The following is a 24,133-nucleotide window of genomic DNA, read 5'->3' as shown; positions in this document are numbered from 1 at the left end:
AAGCACGAGTTAACGGTTTAAGTTGTAACTTTAAATAGCTGAAAATGAAATTAGATCCGTGACAGTGCGAGTGTTGGGAAGAATATATACAATTTGTTGGTTTCCTGAAGGAAAAATTAATAAAAACGTCAGACCTACGTTAGCGTCTGTTAATCAGTACCTCGTGATTTAGAACTGTTACTAAAGTCGAATACTTAATTTTGTTTGCTTCCTCAAATGACCTTTGGCAGACTTTCAGCCAAAGATGGTGTAACACAGGCAGGAGCGTGAACGTTATTTTCTGCTCCAAGCTAAAGATGAGGGGAAACTATAAGATATTTTGTCTCAGTGGGCTTCTTATTGTTTTCTTATATAACACAGCTGGTAAGTCATTTTCAGAGGTTTTCAGTGGACAATTAATCAGAAATTACGCGCACCCTGTAATGGAGTGTGGCTGTGCGGTTGTAATGTAAATTCGATATTTATTTTGAGGCATGAAGTGCAAATATTTGTTGTTATTATTCATTAGGTCAAACATGCAGGGGACGCTGTGGAGATGTACTGAAGAAGTGCTCCTGCCATGCCACCTGTATGTCTTTGATGAGCTGCTGTGCAGACTACAATCAGTCCTGTTTCCAGGTGATGCCTCATTCCAGCTCCATGCTGGGCGGAAAAGCGCTCAGGATCCTCGGATTGGACCTTCATCCCCATGGGCAGCTTCTCTGCAGGTGTGTTTTTGTAGTATAAGAGTGTAATCCTCAGTTTTATGGTCAGAGATATTTTATTAGGATTTAGATGGCAGTGTGGGTAATTAACCAGATCCCAGCAAACTGATGGGAAATGTGGGGCGGAAAGTACTTTACCTGTGCTGAAAGGTGGTCTAAGGTGTTAACATAGCTTACTAAACTGTGAAGGTGAAAGGTTTGGCGTTTATGTTTATACATGAAGCATGAACGGAAGCTAAGGTTTGTAGTCAGATTTCACTAGTCTCTCTATATTTGTGTTTTCCATTTGAACCACACAGTTCTTGTTACTAATAAATTGTGTTCTTTTTTCTTTTTTTTTGCAGGTTTAAAGGTGAAATTTTACGTGATGGATTTATTGATGCTGAGGGCCGTGCATACTGTATTTCTCCTCTGTTGTATGAGACGGGTTGGATACCATTTGATGTCTCAACAGATGGCATTAAGTTTGACAGATCTGCACAGTATTTCTCAGGTAAGCTGCTGAAATATAAAGCTGTTGATGTCCTGTCTCTAAACTGATCAATATTTAAACCTTTTTGGGTATTAACTGTCTATTAGGTTGATTTAGAAACTATAGAAAATATTTTAAGTGCTATTTAAAGAGGACTTTATTGCAGATACAGTATTTTAATTCCCACTTCCCCAACTAGATATTGGCCAGTGTGAAAAAATTAAATAATATAGACCCATTTTGCAATTATTCATGCTGCTTCCGATAAATTATTAAAACTGTTGCTACAACTTGTGAATTACAATTACATTTGTTGTGTTTAACTATCAGTCCATCCAAGTAAAGCAGATCCTGCTTATAAAGTTACCCTGGTGAATGCAACGCAGTGGCAATACTACGGCACGCCGAATGTGGCAGGACGACTTGAGTTTACTTGGAATAGTTCTTTGATCAGCACAGAGAAGGTCAACATAGAGCTGTGGGGTTACAGAGAGTTTAAAGCAAAAGAAGAGACAAATGCATCAGCCCTTTTAGAGGCCGAGCTGCGGTATCTGTATTCTCTTGGAAGGAATCTGACCAACACTGGTGCCTTCAGCTTCATCCCTGAGCCCAAAGAGGACTACTCTGACTGGGAGTTGGGCAATATCCGCATTACTGCGAGTTCTAACGTGGAAGGAGCAAGGTATCTATAATACATATCAGGCATTGGACATGTCATATTTAAACATTATTTTGTCCCATATTTGTAAAATCTTGCTATAATGCTAACAATTTTGTATCCTTTTCATAGTTGTTAAAATTCTAGGAATAAGGTGAAAAAATGTGAACTGGAACTACTATGCTCATTTCAAGTTCTGTATTCTTATTCTTGCATGACTCCCACGATTTTGCATAAAATGAGAATCACGATTTTTTTGCTTAGAAGATCACGATTCTCTCACGATTTTCTTTTCCAATATAAATATTTATTGCACTTATTAACTGCACATCAACTTTGTAACAGTTGAAACTGAACATAAAAACAATAAATAAACATAAAAACAATAAATGCCTCACATTTTGTGGTTGCCGCAAAATGTTGTACTGCTTGAAATTCCGTCTCCACCGTTGCTCGACACTGCGTGTATAGAGCAGGTAGTGCAACAATAGAAAAATAGTTGCGGGACGGCACTGTGTAGCGTTTGTCTAGGGTGTTGATCATTTTCCTAAATCCCTCGTTTTGCACAGTGTTGATATATCTTTGGTCAGGTGATAAGTAATAGCCTCCGTAATTTCTTTGTGCCTGCGGGAGTTCGACGGGTATGGGGAAGCGCTGTATAAGGTTCCCGTTATTGATGTTTGGGTGGTTGACCGGGACGGATTTTCTCCTGTCACTTTCTCGTCATCCCTGACGTGTTCTCCGTTGTTTTTTCCCTGCCAATTTGAGCATCACGGCACAGCTTCTGTATCACGTGGTATAAGGCTCCGCCCTTGTCATTTGTTGAGCAGGAAGAGTGAGCGCTTGTTTTCATGCAGATTACGTCCCGGATCAAAATGCGGTACAATCGTCGTCGTTTTTTTTTTGTTTTTTTTTTGAAATCGTTGTCATTTGGAAATGAGATCGCACATAAGTATGAATCGAGATCACGATTTTCTAACGATTAATCGTGCAGCCCTACTCCCAGGTCAAAATAACCTTTGTTGTTATACTGGCCATCATTTGTTCCCCAGGCTTTAAGGCTATCTTAAGGCTTTCTTCTGATTGGCAGCCCCTCACAGGCAAAAGATTTGAGCAGCAAGTGGGAGTGGCTTCTGTACTTACAACCATAACTCTGTGACTGAAATGGAGAAAATCATGTCTGAAACAAAGAGGCTCAGCTTTTTTTGCTCAAACTTACGCTGACCTCAGTGTTCAAAACTGTGGCCATATTTATTATTAGCATCCACCACTGGAACAGTGTATTTATGAACATGGATAACAATAAGAGGTTCATCTTAAACGTATGGTTTTATATCAGTCAGATATCAGAAAGAGGTTATTTGGATTTAATCTGATCATAAAATGTGCCTGGCTTTAAAAACTTAGATTTAAGGTGACTGTCTTTGTAATAACCAAAGTTTTTATTTAAGGTTTGACATTTGGATTGATTGTAAACCTTGTCTACAACCCTTCATCATTGCAAATGTCTGCTAGCATCTGAAACACGAGGATCTACTACTGTTTTTATTTGTACCAAAATCACAGTTTTGTTTATAAAACAGAGATGTACAAGGCCTCTGGAGTGGAGGCCACGTGTTGGCCTGGCACCTGGAGCAGGCTTTCAGAGAAAACTCTGCAGCCTGGGCACACAATAAGTGTCTGAAATGGGATGTCCTGGAGGAAAACCTGCCAAACTTCCTGAGTGAACTCATCGACTGTCCTTGCACACTGGCTCAGGCCCGAGCAGATACAGGCAGGTTTCATGTGAGTACTTGTACCTCAGCGAATCCTCAAATAATATCTGTACAGATTGTATGTCACATGGTCAGATACAGTAGAGCATAAGACTCCTGTACTGGATTGCCTTTCTTCAGTTGTTCTAGACTGAAGTCTACATACCCTTATCGTAGTAAAGTACAGACCCTTACTCTTAGTAAAAGTATATTTACATCATGTCCTTAGGGATTAATAAAGGATTGTGATTCTGATTTACAGCTTTAAAAAATCCCAAACAAAGAACCTTTATTGTTCTGAACTGTTTTTAAAAGGAAGCTGTTCTTTAGTATTCTCAGGGTTAGGGTTAGTAAGGCTAATAAGGGTGGAAATTAAAAAGATAGCAGGGGAGGATTTTGGATTTTGTTCTCCTCTGTCTTTTTGAAAATATTTATAATCTTGTTCTGCTAAATTGTCAGTGTGGCTGATTTGTGCCTCTGTAGTGGACTGCGAGGGTAACATTGTCAAGACCTGTTAAAGATTTACACCGGTCATTGTTATTTATTTTCCATCCATTTTGGTGTTTCAGACTGATTATAGTTGTGACATTGAGAGAGGGAGTGTGTGCACTTACCATGCAGGTTGTGTCCACTGTGTCCGAGCAATTCATGCCAGGTAGGCGTGGCATAATCGAGAAAAAATCAAGTTTTTAAAAATGTAAAATTGAAATATGCTTTTCCTTTTTATTGTGATTTTTGTTTTATTATTTATAGTCCTATCCGTGGATCAGGGCAGCAGTGCTGCTATGACAGCACAGGTGCTCTGGTGCTGACTGGAGACTCAGTTGGTGGAAGCACCCCAGACAGGGCTCACGACTGGGGCTCGCCACCCTACATTAAACCCCCACGGGTGCCAGGGTATTCCCACTGGCTTTATGATGTCATGAGCTTCTACTACTGCTGCCTGTGGTCGCCACACTGCCATATATACTTAAAACGTCGACCTTCAAGTGGGTGTCAAAGCTACCAACCACCAAGAGCAGGTGAGACGACTCTTCAGTCAAGTCATATGTCTTTATTTAATTTATGGATTGGAATAAAAAGAGGGTATCAAGACCTGATAAAACCTTTTTTTTATTTGAGCCATATATCAGAATTATTGATTAGTTAATTTTGTTAACTTCAGTAAGTTTCCATTTGTTCAAGTCAACTATATAAAAATGTGTCTTATACTGCATACTGCAGTAATAAGTATATTTTTTTAAAAGTCAAACATCCTCCTCATTTATTGCTAAAATAAATAGGCCCACACTGTTTGTTAATCTTTATCGAAATACTTCTGTCTTCCTTGAACCTTATAATATATTCTGCAAACGGTCATTAGAGCAGCAGGTTACACAAGATTGGTTTACAGGTAAAGTAAATGAATGACAGAATATTGCTGAGAGTTAAAATGTGAAAAACAAAAAACTGACTACATCTCATAAGTTTAAAAACAACACCGCAACCTCTATGTTGATATTAGAAAAGCTCTGCGAGAGATGAGAAATAATTATGTTTGTGAGCATCACTGCTTTGTTTCTCAATGCCTCGCAGGTGTCGTCCTCGGGGATCCACATTTCATAACGTTCGACGGCCTCAGGTACACTTTCAATGGCAAAGGAGAGTATTACCTTGTGTCTTCACCAGAAAAAGGCCTGAGTGTTCAGGCCAGAACAGAACAGGTGAAACTTAAGAACGGTGAGTCCACGGTTGAGGTGAATGCCCTGTCTGAATCCACTCTTTGATCCCCATGGTGTGCCTCTGGAATTTGCCCACGCATACTGACCTTAACATCGCGTGACGCATTCTGTCTTGTTTTGCTTGCACTGTTCCTCTTAATTTTTTGCACACTGAGAGGAAGCAAACTAAGCCCCTAGTTTAAGAGAATGAACTAGTGCTACAAAATGACAGCCTTGTTTTTTTACTCAGTGCTTCTTAGAGTCAGATGTGTTGAAGAAGAACAGATGTTAGCTTCGCTCGTTAGAATTTTTTCCAAGTCATTATATAAGAGCCATGGGCCAAGTGACTTGGAAAGCCAGATGCCATTAATAGTCCCCTCATTAGATCAATGAAGACAAACATCTGGATTATTTGAAACGGCAGAGACTTAAAGTCAACCTTTATTTCCTTTTTTTAAAATACATTTATATTTTTACTGTGGTTACAAATAAGAGTTAGTAAGAGCCAAAATCTCAGGTCCTACTGAAACGCACTGTGTTTTTTTTTTTATTCTACTCTTGGCCCTGTCTGATGTCATTGAGAGGGACTGTCCCAAATAGGGTTCTAATATCTTAAGCACAGAGTTCTGACTGTGACCACAGGAGCAGAAAAAATTGCTTGTTTCAGGCAGAGGATGAAATGAGTGTTTGTACCGAGACCCAGCATAAGATAAACAAGGAGCTGTAAATTATGTTAATTGCATGATAGGTCCCCTTTTATGTTGACTTCAGAGTACATAATGCATATTTAAAATGTAATTATGTCCAAAAAACCAGGTACTTTGGCCAAAGCCACACGGCTGTCGTCAGTGGCTATGAAACAGGATGCATCAGATGTCATTGAGGTGCGTGTAGCAGGGGTCCATCTTCAGGTGCTGAGGAACCAAAACATCCTACCATTCACTGAACAGAGATGGATGGACCTGCATGGTGAGGTGCTTTAGATTCTCCTGACTTGGTTAAAGCTCTGATAAAAATTGTTCCACTTTTATTACCCAAAGTTACATCAAAAGAAGGATCTTAATTATTAAAAAAGTAACTTCAGTAAAATAAACACACTGATTTTGGAGGTGGTCTTTTGTGACTTCCTGTCATTACTGTGCATTCCTCCAACAGTTTATTCACTGCTTTTTGTTCTCATACTTTTCTCATGAGATATTTTAAGGATTGCCTGTTATGTGATGCAAAGCCTGCAGTTATTGTTTAGGATGATAAAACAAAAGTTTTTTAAAATTTTAATCATGCCTTGTGATGCTTTAACTATAGTGGCGTCACTATAGTTCAGTACTATTGCAAAATGTGACTTATATGTATTTTAGTTGCTCAGTTTTTTGTTTTATTATTACATTTATTAAACTGGAACAGTTTGTTATAAACTCATGGATGAATCTATGTTTTCTAGGAGTGTATGTGTTCAGCCCCATTCCTGGGAATGTGACTGTAATCTTTTCCTCCGGTGTTGGCGTGGAGGTTCGTCTGTATGAAGGAACCATGGCAGTGACTGTGCTGCTTCCAGGAGAGTTTTACAACCACACCCAGGGTCTCCTTGGCTCAATGAACTCTGACCCATCAGATGATCTGACCATCCAACTCGGAGAAGTCATCTCATCAGCTGATGCCACGTTGGAAGAAATCTTTGCCTTTGGAGCCAGCTGTAAGTAAGAGAGCCTGTTGTTTGTGAAACAGCATAAAATCAATCACATTGAGCAAACGCTGACAACCAGTTATCAATCGAAAACACTAAATATGCTTATGAATCATTTTGTTTTTGCGAGCTCTTTTCTGTGTTTACAAAGGCAAAAGGTCATGGGGAATTTAAAGATTTGCTAATAATCCTCACATCAAATGTTTTTTTCGGCGTTTTAAATAAAAGGACTACATATTTGGCTCAATTTATGATAAATGTTTTGAGAGTGCACAGAAGGAGAACATGCATGTTTTAAGTTAGCCTTAACAGATTTTAGAGAGTGAGCAAGTGAAACCACATAAATTGGTGCCTTTCAATTGTTATGGTACAGATCCTTAAAAACTAGTGAAGAGCTGACATGCAGTTAACATTTTAACTGATTTTATTTGCTGTTTAAACTGAAACAGACACTCAAAACAAAACGACAGCTTGTATTTGATACTGCTCTGGGTTTTTTTCTTGCTTACAAATTGTGTGCTTCTAATTCTTTACTTTTCATACCACATTCTAGAAAATAATCAGTTTCATCCAAGGTTTAAAAATAGTTGTTTTTCTGTCCCCTATATGTAACAGACCTTTAGTTTCACCCTTTTTAAGCAGTTTTGTTATGTCCTAACCTAAAATGACAGTGTGTAGTAATTTCACAAATATAATTGCATGGTTTTTCTTTTTTAACCAATGAAAATATTGTTTGTTTCTGTCCATAGGGAACATTTCAAAGAAATCCTCCCTTTTCACATATGATTCAGAGGACCTTTTGGATATGTACAATATCCCACCGAGCCATGACCCCACTTTTGGTCCAGCCTTTTCTCTACCCGAGAGCCTTGATGACCCTTTGGTGGCAGAAATGTTGACAATGTGTCATGGAGAAGGGTCACAGTTTTGTAAATATGATACCCTGACGACTCGGGACCTCACAGTGGGAAATGCCACACTCAAGGCCTACCAGAAACACCAAGCCCTACTGCATGCCCTGAAACCAGGTACCACAGGAAATAAGAGGAACCCCATTCATATGTAGTTTATTGGCCAACAGGAAAACAAGTGATTACATGTTTATTCTTACTGTTTTATTTTAAATAAAATCCAGTATCTGAACAACTCTGACCACCAGTGTTGTTGCATAGAAAGGACTATACATCATGTTATGCCAAAAGAAAACCTAATAAGAGGAAATATTAGTTCTGAAAAATTTTTAATAGTCATACGTCTGAAAATAAACCCCAAAAATATATATACATTTTTTTTAACCTTTTCTTTAGTACTTGGCAGATCACAGTGAAATGATAGTTTAGTGTGTTATTCTTCCTTAGCTGTGTCTTGTGGCTGGCTTCCCACACCAAGGAATGGGAGGAAGAATGGGACTGATTACCTGGAGGGGAGCACGCTAAGCTTCACCTGCAACAAAGGCTACATAATGTATGGATCTGCAGAGCGTACCTGTCTGGGTGATGGGACCTGGACAGGAGATCAGCCCTTCTGTATTACAGGTAGGCTCTAAATTTAAAGCCATTATAAACAAGAAGCTCTCTGAGAACACAAATCTGCCAAGGCAGGGCACTATGTGGGCAGTAATCACTTTAATCAAATTAAAATTGAATACATTTCTTGTTTTTATACACACTTTAAGAACTTCGTAATTTAAAAAAATAAGCATTTTAGGGTAAACATGAAACAAAGGCAGATGTGAAATATAAAAGTGAGATCAGAGGTCAGCATGATATTTGGATGTAAGTATCATTTCCTAAATGTTGTCAGTACAAACAAAGACAGTAGAATTTAATAATGAATAAGCATGATTTCAAAGATAAAATACTTCTTATCTGTATGAAAGTTTGACTTTATTTGACTTTGAAGAAGAGGTCAAAGGTCCAACGTAATGTGATATTTAGAAGTTCCATATTTCATTAGATATATACCTATATGTTTTCAATACAAGTACAAACTACATAGAGATTTAAAATATGATACCACATTTGACCTGTTACCTTCCCTTCAAAGTCAATAGATTGATGTGACGGTTAGTTTTCAACCAGGATGTATGGCTAATTTTAATAGATTGTTAACATGACCCCACTCTACACCCCTGCAAAGTTTTATAAGATATTATGCAAAACCTTTTGAGTTGTCATGTTTACAAATCGATTAATGACATGCACACACACACATGCACTGGCACGCTACTAAAAACATATCCTTCTTAGTGGAGGTAATGAATAGCTTTCTGTGTTCGGTAAAATGAGCTCAGCAGATATGAATGTGAGAAAAGCAGCAATAATATGAACACATATGATCCAGTACTATATAACTATTGCAGACATTATTAATGAAAATCTCTCCTCCAAGTGATTCATGAGCTGTTTTTTTAAGACAAACAAGTCTGTTGATGATCTGAACAGAATCACGTGCATTTGATTCTTTTTTTTTATGTCTTTAAAGATGGGAGATGGTTGATATTTCAAAACAGTTCCCATTGGCAACAGAGTTCAGTGCCACATGTCTGAAAAACATTTAGAAAAAAAAGAAGTCCCACTTTCTTTGTGATAGATTCCATATCCTAAACTCTTTGTAACTCTCTGCCAGCTGAGTCTTGTAGCATGATGTATACTGTCATTGGCACTGAAGTATAATATAATTTAGACTGGGGGGGAAATGTGAAAGCTGTAATTTCTCTGTCAGTTTAAACTTACATGTTTCATGCTCCACAATTGGTAGCAGCCTCCTCTTGAAATTGAGATGACTGGTGAATCTCTTTCTTGTCATGCAGTCTTTTGGACAGCAAAGATTACATAGACTTGGCTCGTGGTTACTCATGCAGACCTTCAGTAACAAAGCTATAAACTTCTGAACCTGAACGGGCTCGGCTTTGTGTCTGTGAATTAGAACCACCTGGAACCATCTAATGCTTTCATTCATCACCTCATCTAAGAACTCAAAATGAGTATTGTAGTTTTAAGCTGATGCCATCAGATGGCAGTATTTCCAACTGAATACTCTTAGTGTGGTTGGTACCAGTTCTCCCAGTATGTCAAGATTCCTACAGCATCAAAATTCATTTTGCAGCCTGAAAACCAGAATGCTTTATTTCTGGTAACTTTAACCCAGTTTTTATTTTCTATGCTCTGAAAAAAGCCTCGCACATATGCACAGCCAAGCTGCTTCCAATTAAAATAATTTTAATAACGCTTTTTTTTCTTTTTGTTTTGCCTTTTTTGGCTCTACAGACGTGACAGATGTGTGAGCAACAGTTTATCTCACAATGTTATATTCACGCAGTACGCCCCGTGTATTTGCATACTGCGTGTAATGCATGTACTTTCTGTAGTATGTATGCAGTAAGTATGCAGTATATTCTTTGTAAAATCAGTCGCAGTGTTTATGGAAGTAAAAAGAAAGTGAGCTGGAACGCAGGCCCAGTATAATGTGTTTGTGACAGAGCGGGTTAATGCCTCACTTTGTGGAAATAAATGGTTGGTTTTAAGAAAACAACTGGTAATGACATAGTAATTCTTTGTATTGCAGTTAAATTAAGATTTGATGAAATGGTGCATCTGAGAAGTGATGAAGCAGAGAATCGAAAGCGCTTAACTTCTGATCCACCTCTGCTTTCGTCCTTTCGTGGCTTCACTCCTGCCCTCCATCCTTTCCTCGTTATAACCACAAACACAGACTTCCTCTTGATAGTGATCGGGGATAAATGAGCTTCACTGAAAAGATTTGGAGTCCCTTGTAACAAACAGCTTGGTACAGCTGGATACAATTGATCCAAACTCAATTATTAGCATATTGGTTTCATAACGTGGTTATCTAGAGCAGAACTGTTTAGAAATGTTTGTTATTAAGCCTGGTGATATCTCTTTGTTTTTCTCTACATCTGTTATTTTGCTTTCTTTTCACAGTGATCTCCTTTCTGACTTTTTTGCTAAGGTTTCATCTAAATTATTATTACATTATGCATAATTGGAAAATACCATGCATATCCCTTTTCTGACTACTTGAACTTGTGCGACTGTGATGGATGACTCTCCTTCAGTGTGTCAAAAACTCAATTTGAATTTTATTTGGGAGAAGAAAAAGAACTTTTGGGCCTTCAATTGTCACAATTAGGATTGGTGGTGAGCAAAGATTGTGAGCGAAGAGCACAGTAGTGCTACTGACCCCTGGGGAGCAAAGTCATGCTGCGAAAGCTTGCAAATGTTGGAAAAAATGACGAGAATTCTCCCGGTCAGGCTCCTGACCTGATGGGCTGCCTGTGGCCTTAGACACTGTGAACTTTTCCACTACTGAAAAATTGCTGGGTCATTGCAGGAGACCGGTGATGTTCATCAACACTAATGTCAGGTTAGTTTGAAACAAGCTTTATACTTAGTTGCGGTTTTGGACACATTCCTGCTATACTTCTCATCTCTTTATGGGCGCAGAGTGCTCATAAAGGCCGCGTGGTTTTATTTGTTTTTATGGTGCGAGATGTGGAAATTGTTGATTGTAGCTTGTGCTGTCTCTCTGACAGATAGATGCACAAATAAACAGTCATATTCTGTGAGGTAGTGCTTTAAATGTGACCGTTCTACACGGGCGTACACACATACACACACACACAAAGGTGGGCCTTTTTAGCTATGTGACAATGATTATATTTGCTGTGGCACTCTCATTACACAAATCAGAGCTAACAACTGCAAACATGACCTGAGGTTTGGAATGGCAGGTGTTGCATGAGCTGTTACCTCTGCCATTCGAATGTGACCTCTAACCAAGTAAACATACTAAATACAGACAGAGCTGGAGACGCCCTGGTAGATCTCGCCTCCTCCCCTTAAATGAATCACTGCAGCACGATGTGTAGGCTGAACAGTTGCAGAATTGGAGTCACAGCTGAGATGAAAAGGCTGTGCCGCTGAACAACAAATGTGACCACATCCAGTTCGACTTCTTCTCTGAGTCACTTTAATGAGTTGCTGCTGAAATGTTGCCTGCTATCAGCAGAGGTGACAGTAAGTCCTTTCCATCAAAAGTGGATCTCTGTATGAATTTTCCCATCACTAAAATCCCCAGCTATTTGAGATGGATGCTGTACTTGTCGGTGTGCTTTTTTAGCCATTTTAGATTTTAGGTAGTGGTGGTGCAGTGTGCTGTGAGGATAATGTTAATATCTTCTACTGGAAAGATGGGAGTGTTGGAGAAGTGAAGGTGGAGTTTGGACTGAAAGTCCTCTGAGTGCTTTTGATCTCACGACTGACAGGGCTGTGAGAGACTTACAAGGTTATAGAGCTTACTAGCATTGCTGTGCCTTGTCACGGTCTTCTGAAAAACAATACCCCTGGTTGAGTATCAAATGCATACCAATAACAGGTTTGGCCCACCTTAATGGCCTTATAATATTAATACAGTTTCTAGCGTAGAGGGGAAGAAAGTGATTAAAGGGAAGGTGACAGCTGCCAGAAGGGGATCGAGCAATTTTCATAGGGAGTAGTGACGTGGGTTGCAAGACAAAGCCTCACTCAATTTTCTCGCTGTGGTTCTCTCTTAGATTCCCCTGAGATAGTGCAGCTGAGCATTGAGAGAGAGGCAAAAGTGGTTGGTAAATTCAGGTTGCGTAGGAGAATGAGAATTGAAATGCCAACCAGGGGCAGCTCGAGACCTTAAAACCAGTCATGTTGCTCACACTTTAGTGTCTTGCTTGTGGCCATTTCTGTCACTGAAAGTCTCTACTTGATAAATTCCACTTAGCAGGCTTTTTCACCTCTGTCATATTTTAATTTTGAGTTCAAGTTACATTTAATTCAAATTAATTCAACATTTAATTCAAAAATTAATACAAGAATGTGAAGTCAGCAGTGTTGAATGTTGTTGCAAGATTAGGAAACATTTGACATGTGTTGTTTCACACTGTGCTGAGCAAGATTAGAAGAATTGCAGCAAGTACTTCATATGGCCTTCACACTGCATTTTTCTAACTGTTAGTATCATACACAGTAGAAAAGATGGACGTGTACTATTGATTTACCCACTGGTTTGTAAAGTCCTGTTACAAAGCCACAGTTTGATTATTTTCACCTTAGCCATCTTGACTTATAGAAACCAGATGTGATGAGTGCGGGGTGGATCTGACTATGAAACTTCACAGTTATTGATTTGTGACTGGCAAGTGATGAGTCCACCAGTATGAACAGATAAGCCTCTTATGACTCTTAGAATGAGCATAATTTACAAAAATAACTTATTGTTCTCTTCACACATGTCACAGACATTGTGGCAGATGACCTGCTTCGGCTCATCTAAGAGAGGGTGTATAAAGCAACAAAAAGGTTAGGGTCTGCTGATGCACAGCACTGGTATTTGCCTTTTCCTTAACCAAATAAGATGCATTCAGATGTAACATTAAAATGGCAGTTTGCCATTTTTCACCAGCGTTCCCCCCTGTGCTGCTGTCATAAAGACCAGATCACTTTTGGTTTTAAAACATCCACTTGCATGAAGCTCATAAGATATTTTTACTTACTGATTTTTCTCCATCTTCATCTTTTTTACCTTCTTCAACTAAAGGGCAACATGGCTTTTTTCTGTTGCAGTTTTACAGTTACTTTGGATATTCTACTCTAGCTCTACTATCAGGGTTTTCCTCAGAATTGACTTTTTTGGGGGTAATTACGGTACGTGCGTAAGTGCAAGTAAAGGAAAAAAAGTGAGGTTTTTTTTTAGACTGCAATGTGTGCTTTCACCTGGTGTTTCTAGTATTTGATGGACAAATAAAATCTCATACTTGAGTTACTGAAACCCTAGTAAACTAAGCAGGTTAATAATTATTTTAAAAAACCGTGATTCTTCTTTAGCTCTAACTAAAACCTCTTTGGAGGTCACCATTATGCATGAAAAACCCAGACAAAGGAAAACAAAAGAACCATTTCTGTTTTGTTTGTGCATTCAAGGCTTTATTTTCCAAGGAGATTTGGTACCTGATACCAGGGAAAACATTAAGGCAAATCTGATAAACGGCCGATTTGTATTGTTACTCTGTAGCCACTGATTTGTGCAATCAACATTTACTTCACAATGCTAAGTAGAGACAAAAAATGTTACCTTTTGCCCAAAAATGGGCAAGAAACGAGTACAAATGCAAGAAATTGAGAAATGGATGTAACATAAATATATTAAAAAAAATTCTGTGTTAAAACATACACATATGCTGTAGATGTCAATGCAACTACAATTAGAACTGCTGTAATTTTGTGTTCAAAATCACATTTTTAAATGCCAGATGATTGACAAGCAGTGTCGTTAGTTAGCGCCTACCTTACTTTTTGTAAGTGTGGTGATGCAATACAGTTTTTTTTGTTTTTGTTTTAGTTTTTAATTTTGTACAGGGAACCTATAATGACTAAAGTTTCAATCATATACATGTTTCAAATTCCAAAAATATTTGCACCTGTCACAATAAGTCAGGCAGGTTGAGAAGCACACATTAGATGACAACAACAAACGTCTTTGCTATTACCAAGGAGGGAAAAGTCAACAGAATGATTTTGAGATGGTATCAGCGATGACAGAAAAAAAAAAGAAAACCCAGAAACTTATCTCTATGTTAAGAAAAACTTTACGCATTAAGAACATAGCTCAAGGGTGTCCGGGTGTGTTAGCGACTAGCAATTTCTTTCAGAGATAAAGACAGAGTAGTGCATTTTAATCAGTCCAAACCATTATGAACTCAGAAATATTCTGAGGTTGAATTGATAATATGTAACATATAATTTCATCTGTTTTCACTGTAGGATAGGTGAAGCAGGTGAGGGATACTCTCTGTCAAACCCTGTGATCTTTATCATGTGTTTATTTCATCTCAGTGGAAATGTGATGCTTTCAACCTGAGTGCTGTTGCTCACTGTGGGTTTATTATTTGATCAGTGAAGTTTGAGTGGACTAACCAGATTGATTTTAATGGTAAAGATTATAACTATACTGGGAGCATGTGGAGGACTAGCATTCAGTCGTTGTGCAGAAGTTTGATGTCAGTCCTGCTGCATCCAGATCTGATCCATTCATATTAAAACAGAGTAGTTTAGAAGCTTGTGAAGCTATTAGTACATTGTCAGTGCGCATCTCGGTGTAGTTCTTTATTAGCTTTAGTTGTGCCTTGGTTTTTTGTGTATTGTTTTTTTTTCCACAGCTGAGGTTATTTTTAAGGACCAGCATCACACTTAACATGTGCTCAAATGAAGACTCAAATAGATAGTCGTACAGTTCATTTGTGCTTGCCAATTCCCAAAGAAACATTTTAGATTTTTTAATTTAATTTAATTTAATTTTTAATTTAATCGCAGTATTACCTAAACAAGTGCGCACAATTTAGAGTCAAGTTATTTTTTTAAGCATGGTGTATCATTTTAGTTTTGTTAAAGGCCGTTGGTATGTTTAAAAACTGCTACACTGCCTAATAACTATTGCTTTCTGGCTAATTGGCCAGTCATAATTTTTTAATATTTTATGAATTGGTTTAGATGAGAAAATACCTGCGATTTGTTTTTTATATGAATGGCATGGCAAAGAGATTCGTTAGAACAAAATGAAACAACAAGAAGCTTTCTAATATGAGCACAGTGTTTGCCTGTTTAGCACAAAGGAAATTGTAAAATCTGATGGTTCTCTTTGGTTCATATTCACTTTTATACTGACTCACCATGCCAATGCCAAAATTCATAGGACAAAGTCTTTTTAATTCTGTACTTTATGTCTGCAGACCACTTGGCACTGTCCACTTGGTGCATTTATTCTTGTCTTGCTGTTACAACGGTTACGGACCCCTTCATTCTAGTTATTGTAATAAAATGTTTTGTATATCCAGTTAAATAATAAAGATCAGGGCTTCAGCATTTTAGCGTATTTTCTTGTTGTCATTTTCCTCTGTATACATACTGTCATCAGTTCCCTGCTGTAAAAATAAATATACTTTTTCAGTGTTAATATTACCAAAGTCTTTGTAGATTAAGTGCACCTCACATGTCACCACAATGTTGAAGAACCAAACTGTCAAAAAGCAAGTGGGGGACTTTTATATTCAGGGATATTCAGTGTACCAGTTGGATGAATAATAGATTTTTAACACTGTGAACAAAATATATGTTTGTGTGAGGAAAGAGTACTTTTTTTTTTTTTCACCCAAAATCACCCTGAGCCTGACACTATTTATAGTGCTCACCAGACTTATTTGTCTGGTGAGCACTATAAATAAATCTTATGCTACTTAAAAACCATTTATGCCTCTGTGTGTGCTTCCTCGGCCACTCAACCAGTCCTTGGATACATAAATGTTCACTATATATGTAACAGTTTAGCCAAAAAAAGGACTTTTAGTCATTCATCATTTGTCACTGTTTATAAAGTTTCTAAGCTTGTGCTGAGATCTTAAAACAAGCTCACTGTTTTACAAACTCTTGATGTTGTTGATACTCCAAATAATAAAGTTGCGATGGGTGCGTGACTGTTCTAAAGGATAAATAGTTTATAGCAGTGTTTAATACTACATTCTTGTGATTTTTCACAGACGATAAAGTGGGCTTTGTTCTCGGTGCTGTTGGTTCCCTCTTAGCACTCGTCACTGTGGGAATAATAATCAGTCTACACAACAGGAAACAAAAAAGGTGAGATGCTCATGATTTGCTACACATGAAAATCAATATTTTTGTGCTTATGCCACTAAACGTAATATAGGACACAAGAAATATAAAAAAGGTAAGTATGTCAGTGTTAGGAGTCACAGTGCTCTTCACAGGAGTTAACATTAGCAGCAGTTCTGCTGCAGGTTGATTTTCTGTTTCTCTTAAAAGATGAATTCTCATTTTTTTACTGGATTCTTTTAAGTTTTTGAGTTAAAAGGTACAGTGTTGGTATCCAGCAAGTTTTATTATGTGTTACAACAGTAAGTTTATGTTTATAGTGTGAAAAAAAGGTAAGATTACCTCACTAAAAAGTAAGAGTAAATGGAAGAGCATGTTTCTACTCTACCAGTATTCAGACTTTATTCTTGATGTCTGATTAATTTCCTTTGAAAGTATAAGATGACATGTATTGTAGTTCCTTAGTATTACTTTCTATTATCTCTGAGTTTATTTAGAGTTCTTGATTTCTTTCTTCTTTCTTGTGTCCAGTCTAGTGTCCGTGTTCTGTCTTCAGGGTCATCATGTTTGTTTACCTTCAGTCTCGCTAGTCTGTTATCTCTGTGTTTACTCCTTCCCTGAAGCTAGTTTTGAGTCTGGAATCTGGGTCTCTCTGTCTGTTGGTTTCCTGTCTTATTTTGATAGTCTCTCATCCTGTGTGCACTGAGTTAAGTTCTGCTTGCCCTGTTTGATTAGTCTGATTTAGTTCACCTTCCTGATTACCTCATGTGTATATTTAAGCCCTTAGTTTCCTTCTGTCCTTGTTGTGATCTCCTTCAAGCTCTGTCCGGTTGCCCTCACATACCCATTCATACAAGCATCTTATCTGTGCTTTTTCTGCCTAACACTTGCATATATTCATACTCTGATGGATCTGTTAGAGAGCAACTTGTGGTTAGTATTTTGCCAAAGGATATTTAGTATGCAGACGTGGATAGAATCACCAACCTTCCCATTAGTACTGTAGATGACCTGTGCTACCTGCTGAGGTACAGCCACTTCTCAGGCATGCAGCATGTCCCCTTTATCACCACATCATGGGACAAGATGGCATTCTTGTTTCATAAATGCATTTTAGATTGAAACAAATACACTGGGATCATAATTTATTTTTTTCTGTCAAGGTTGCACAATAATTGTGTCCACTGTCTTTTACCAACTGAATACTTTAAATTTGCACTTGCAGTAAATTTAATATAGCCTGAGCCTGAGACCCTGCATTCTCAAATGAGGCTTTTGGTTTTTCAACACCTTGTAGTTGATTGTGCTCTATAGTGTTTTATATTTGTTAAACCATGTAAGGAAATTCTGACTTTCTGTCCTAAGAGAAAGCTTAGTTTGTATACTTATCAGATCCAAGTAATCACAAGCTGACAGCAGAAAGCAGAACTTGGCTCTCAGGATGATAATGCAGAGAAAACACTGCAGCTGATCAGTAAGATAAAATTACACTAATAGCAGATAACATACAGAGTACATGCATGCATGTCTAAAAACTATGGTTATCTCTGATCTGTGTCTCTCTTTCTGTGTGAAACAGCAATGCCAAGGTCTCCTCGGGTCAGGCACACTGTGAATTAAGACATAACTATTGCCTTGTTTTTGTTTGGTAGGCCTCCAGCCATAGCCACCCATATATCTTTCACTCAGTCTTTGATGAGATTATATGTTTGAAGTTGGAAGTTCTTGTCATCTTGTGCAAACTGGTACATAGCTAGAGGTCCTCTTTCCCTCTCATTTCCTCCCAAGTCACCTTTTTGCTGTGCTAGCAGAGACATACAGATGCAATGAATCCCACCTGCTTATTTGATATTCAGCATGTCCCAGCCTCCTAAACGTTACTCATAAATTTTCTTTCTGATCTGATCAAACCCATATACCCTGCAGAATCATACTTATGACTGCAGTCCAGAGAAACAAGAGGCTAATAGTAGCGCTTGCTCCTGGGCATATACAAGCAAATTAAAGGCCTGTTTTATGGCCTCGTAGACTTCATTTGGGCTTTCCCCCACCATAACTACGGCAAGGGAGGGGAAAAAAGATGGATGTTGGGAGTCAAGAGCCACCTCCCGCCTCCAGCATCACTTGGGGCAGCGGCTTGATGAAACTACTAGGTTTATAAGTCATGAGGGCAGGGAGCGCGCACACCTGCCCTCTCTTCTTGAAGTCTTCATCATAGGAGGCCAGGTGCAAAAAGATATGATGAGTGTCAAAAGGTCTGCAGATGTGAGTCAGGTGATCTCACACATACAGCATGCTGGTACACATACTGCAATTGGAGACCTAAGGTGCATACACACTAGAAAAAATACAAGTATGCTTTGAAAATTATGCAAACTTAAATTGATTGGTTAGAATGCCTTTTTTTTTCGAAAAGAGCGGAATTGTAAATGATGTACAAAATACTGAGCCAAAGTAACTGACCATGGCTTAATTTATCCATCAGTAGAGAGTTTTCTTACTGAAAATAATTAATCACTACAAGTCTCATCCATGGTGGCCTGTTGTTATAGCCAAGCCATAACACTGTTCTTTACCACACAAACATTAAAAACCACATCACATATCCAGCACGCTCACACTATTAAATTAGTGATTTGAAGTTAAACATTAACAGTCCTATGGGTCTTAGCACTCACCCATGTGGAACTGTCAAAATAGTCAAGTACGTGTTATTAAACAGAACGAATTCTCAAAAAAAGCACAGAAAACTTTTAAGTAAATCAAATTGTAAAACTAATAGAAATTAGGTTTAATTAAACATTTAATTTAAGGACGCAGGTTGTTTGTTTTATAGCAAATACTACTAATAATATAAAGTTTTTCCACATACAGTAGCCCAAGTGTGTTGAGACACCTTATACATTTCCAGGATGAGTGGGGACACTGATATGCATGAACACACATGCATGAAAGTCTCCTACCGACAAGTGCAGACACATCGATTCCTCTTCAACATCAGAAGCATATCAGGATGGAAGTAGCTGGGGTCTTACCGTATTTCAGATCATGTCTGGGTTGTGTGTCTGGAGGAAAGAAGCAGTGAAACTACACAGCTCTGTGTGTGCATGAGGCTATGTGTGTTTGTGTATACAAAGCTCGCAGAGCTCCTGAGCCTCTGTTCCATGTGTCTCAGACCTGCAGGGGTACTTTCCACATCTAGGGTTACTTTGCAGGTTTCAACAGGTTGACTGGCAGCTCACCACAGTAGTAGGAAAGTCATTACACCATATGATGTGAGTCTGTGTTTGTGTGTCTGTGTGTGTACTGTGATGTCTTCTCCACTTCTGCTTTATGACACATCAAAAAGGTAAAGGGGTGTTTGTCTGAATGTGGAAAAGGGTTCAGAATAGATTTAAGGATTGATGTGGGAAGCACATTTAGAAAAGAGAGGTAAACCGTCTTAACACCAAAATGTAGGAAACTCTGGTGTCTCACTTATGCATCTGAAAATATGACTTAAAAATAGCTCTGAATTTGGGAGGTTTCTTCTCTGCTTCTCATCTTGAAATTTTAATCACAGTCCAGATGTTGACATATCTAAAATGACTGTCAGTATCCCATTTGTTTGATTTTTTTAAAAGCAGACACACCCTCACTGGACACATCATTAGGTGCACATTGCTACTATCTGGTCTTTAAGTCTGACATCATTAGCTGTTTCTGGGTCCAAACTCCTCTTCAGGTCCCAAAGTCAAATGAACACTGCCACATCTCTGAGAGTTACAAACTGTATAAATTCTTTCCTCTTTAATAAAATGATCAGTGTGGCTGCTCTACCAGGTGTAACAATGAAGTTTAACATCCAGGCATCCATGCAAACAGAATTTATTAAATTTAACAGAGTTAGAAGTTAGCAGGAAGTTAGCTCGCTAGTTTCCACCTCAATACCATGTTCTGACTGGGAGATTTCTGAAAAATTAAGACACACAGCTCTGCTATCACTGCCGACATAAATGAAGACAGACAACTAAACAGCAGTGATGTTTGTAGGGTTACTGAAGTTGGGCTAGTTGGTATATAATGATGTGCTACGTGGTGGCTAGCTACACAGCTATGGTTAGCATAATATAAACACATTAGCACAGTGAAGCTGGAGGATGAATGCTAACTTTTTTCCACTCGATAAAAGTTAGGGACAAATGGAACTGCATGGCAGGATGCTGTAAACGGACCAAACTTCAGTCAGGAGAACAACTGAGATAATCCATCCACAATACAAAGTTAGTCATTAACATATAATAATAATGATGGATTGCATTTATATAGCGCCTTTCGAGACCCTCAAAGCGCTTTACAATTCCACTATTCATTCACTCTCACATTCACACACTGGTGGAGGCAAGCTACAGTTGTAGCCACAGCTGCCCTGGGGCAGACTGACAGAAGCGAGGCTGCATTTCACGCCATCGGCCCCTCTGGCCATCACCAGTAGGCGGTAGGTAGGTGAAGTGTCTTGCCCAAGGACACAACGACTGAGACTGTCCGAGCCGGGGCTCAAACCGGCAACCTTTCGATTACAAGACGAACTGCCAACTCTTGAGCCACGATCACCCCACACAACACACACAACATACTGCTGCATGGGCATGGGCTGGGCTATAGTTACATCGTAAGGTTTTAAAGACTGAGCTTTAAAATGAATAGTGGTAATAAAAACCAAGAGAGGCCGACAGTGATCACTGACTTTTTTAGGGACTTGTTCAGATTAAATAGAACAAGATACAAAGCATTAAAACACGTTAAAAACACAACAGCCTTAATAAATGCAGAGATGGATCCATGCTTTCATGTTTTTCACACAAGATTTTCACCCTACTGTCTGAATGTTGCAGCAGACCACGCAACGTTTTTCCAATCTTCTATTTTCCAGATTTGGTGAGCCTGTATAAAGTTAAGCCTCAGCTTCCTGTCTTTATCAACAGCAGTGGCACTCGGTGTGGTCTTCTGCTGCTGTAGCCCATCTTTAAAGTTCCAAATGTTGTGCATTCAGAGATGCTCTTCTGCATCCTTTGATTGAAAAGAGTAGTTATTTGAGTAGCTGTTGTCTTTCTGTCATTTTGGAAGCTCCATTGTTCTGATGCTCGGCTTAAAGTTCAGCAGGTCTGCACGACTAAACACACTAAGTTGCTGCTGAAAAGATATTTGCAGTTTATCATGGGTACCTAACAAAGTGATTGGTGAGTGTTTGTGTTCTTTTAGATTACAAAAAAATTGCTCAGATATTGCCAGCGCAGATGCTGAAATAACTTACTGATCTAACCCTGAATAACTACCGAAGTATGAATGATGATCTGTGAATAGGACTCAAAGGATGGGTTACTATTTTATTAGATCTCCTTTAAAACAATACTCAACCACTCAACTTCCATGTTTTTAAAACTAGGTTTAATCTTTCTGTTCTTCAGTAAACAGTTCTTTTGTAATGCCCTTCCAGTCATTGTGGAATCAAATCCAATCTTTTTAGTACAAGTTTCCTTCTTTTCATCAAGTTCAAATGATCCCAATGAGCCCTAAGGTCAAAAACCACCTAATGCTTTACTACTGTAGTTTATGTACCACAGAAGGCATAGTACAGTTTCCTTTCAACATTTATTTCCTTGTTTTGCAAGTTTTATAAAAGCTGCTTAATAAAACACCATCAATAAGAGCAATAAAATGCTTTTATTATGAGCCGAGTTGAAAATAATGCTTGCCCTGATGCAAGGTCACCACACAATTTACTCGCAGTTAGTTTTGATTAAACAAGTGTTCTCTATTACTTCTACTATTCCAATGAAACTACAGGAGAAACACTCTGGAGGGCAATGTTTTTTCCCCCCACAGTAACTTTGGAAAGATGACAATGATCATCTTTAAAATAACAACACACCCAAAAGGGATTTGGGATGAAAATGTGTGTTGTTCTTGTTTGTTGGTTGCTTTTCAGGTCTCACTGTTTAATTTTGTTTTAACAGTTTGTTCAGTGACTATTTTCTTTTATCTGTATTTCCAGAGAAAGGAAAGACAAACCAATCCAGATGGTGAACCAACAGCAGCCTTGCTAAACTCTCAAAGTCCTTTTGAATTATGGATCAACCATATCAACAATGGCCACAAATATGTTCAGAGCTGAGCATTTGGAAACCAAACAACACAGTTGCACTACAGAATAGGACGGTGCTCTTCTCTTGACCTGTTGACCTTATCAAGAAAACCTCAGGCGTTAGGCTTTCAGTCTGTTGTTTGGCCTCATGTTTTTCTTCTTGTTTAGGTTGGAAAACCTCCAGGTTGTGGTAAATGGTGCATGGGGTGACGATTGAGGGAACTGAAGAAAAGGAAAAATGCCATGATTGTTTTTATATCCCAGTTTTGCATGACTGAACGCCCGATCTTTGCTAGAGAGAGAGAACTGTGTAAATACTACATGGACATATCATCATTACAATCAACACTCCCTTCTCCTGTTCAGTTTAAAATAGGACCAGATGTGTTCAGACTCATGTCAAATGTGAAGTGAACCTTACCAGTTTTTGGTTGAAAAACTTTGAACTCTGTTCAGCCTACGTGTGGGCTCGTAGCCTTCAGTCAAACGAAGGGCTTTGCTGAGTGACTGAGCCAGAGAAATCCGCAAATGTTACATAAAGGTCAACTTTTTGCACTCTGTCAACACTTGCTTTCTGAATCTTTGTGTACACGGAAGACGTTTGCCTTCAATGCTTTAAGAAGCTCTGTGAATTGTGGTTAATGTTTTTGAAATGTTGCCTTTAAACTAAACTAAACCTTACCATATTTTAACCGTAAACTGAAAATAATGCAAAGAAAGAAGCTTATTTTTATGGCAAATCCTTTAATGTGAACTTCTCCCACTGGAAATCTTTGAACTACATTATATATCTGTATTTGAAAACAATGATTGAGTATCTATAACTCACATAAAAAATCAATAAATCTAATGTTGTCCCATGGTTTTCTAGTTGTTTCTCCTTTATATGTGTACACTACTGTTTAGAGCTCAGAAATAAAAGAATCATCCATATTCACCCCAGCAGCATGCCTCATCGGACAGACCGTCATCTCATGCTACCCCACGGTCTTCTCCTCCACTTTGAACCTGACTGGCTTCTCCTTTTCCAAAACAAAGCCCTTGGGGGGTAAAAGGAAACACAGTGACAGGGTCCCCTGTGGCTGATCTCTGCGAGTGATAGGTGGGGGTCCAGCTGGGGTAGAAGAAGGGTTTTTGTTGAAGGCTAATTGAAATAACCTGGCCTTCTGCAGATGGAAGGCTTTGAAGTTTTTGCTGCATGTGAACGCTGTTTCCCGAATAGCAGTTGTGCAATGATGTATCTATTACTAGCTCCTGCAAACCCTGGCTATTACCGCTCTGCTATCCCTCAAGGACCCTATCCTATCGTTTTTCACATAAAGTCACATTAATGTTTCCTAAAAGCATAAATAAGTACACATGTTCCAACTTCCTCGACTTT

The 24,133-nt window shown here is 38.5% G+C and overlaps 1 protein-coding gene across 1 annotated transcript; it reads left to right on the top strand.

Moving 5' to 3' along the window:
• Positions 1 to 143: 143 nt before the first annotated feature.
• On the top strand, positions 144 to 23,524 carry susd2 (sushi domain containing 2). Its single transcript, XM_063489768.1, has 14 exons — positions 144 to 363; positions 509 to 707; positions 1,049 to 1,197; positions 1,507 to 1,858; positions 3,418 to 3,619; positions 4,158 to 4,243; positions 4,342 to 4,610; positions 5,164 to 5,307; positions 6,105 to 6,257; positions 6,730 to 6,981; positions 7,722 to 8,000; positions 8,331 to 8,507; positions 16,556 to 16,652; positions 22,663 to 23,524. The coding sequence occupies exons 1-14, from the start codon at positions 297 to 299 to the stop codon at positions 22,712 to 22,714; spliced, it is 2,478 nt and encodes an 825-aa protein (XP_063345838.1). The 5' UTR covers positions 144 to 296; the 3' UTR covers positions 22,715 to 23,524.
• The last annotated feature ends 609 nt before the right edge of the window (positions 23,525 to 24,133 follow it).

Source organism: Pelmatolapia mariae, linkage group LG12, assembly GCF_036321145.2.
Source record: "Pelmatolapia mariae isolate MD_Pm_ZW linkage group LG12, Pm_UMD_F_2, whole genome shotgun sequence".
Taxonomy (NCBI): Eukaryota; Metazoa; Chordata; class Actinopteri; order Cichliformes; family Cichlidae; genus Pelmatolapia; species Pelmatolapia mariae.
This window is presented reverse-complemented; position numbering and strand designations above follow the sequence as displayed.

Excerpts from the sequence above, each read along its gene's own strand:
- susd2 (XM_063489768.1), top strand. The coding sequence starts at position 297 with ATGAGGGGAAACTATAAGATATTTTGTCTCAGTGGGCTTCTTATTGTT. Across the intron at positions 1,859-3,417 it reads TCTAACGTGGAAGGAGCAAG|AGATGTACAAGGCCTCTGGA; the intron begins GTATCTATAATA and ends TTTATAAAACAG. Across the intron at positions 5,308-6,104 it reads ACAGGTGAAACTTAAGAACG|GTACTTTGGCCAAAGCCACA; the intron begins GTGAGTCCACGG and ends CCAAAAAACCAG.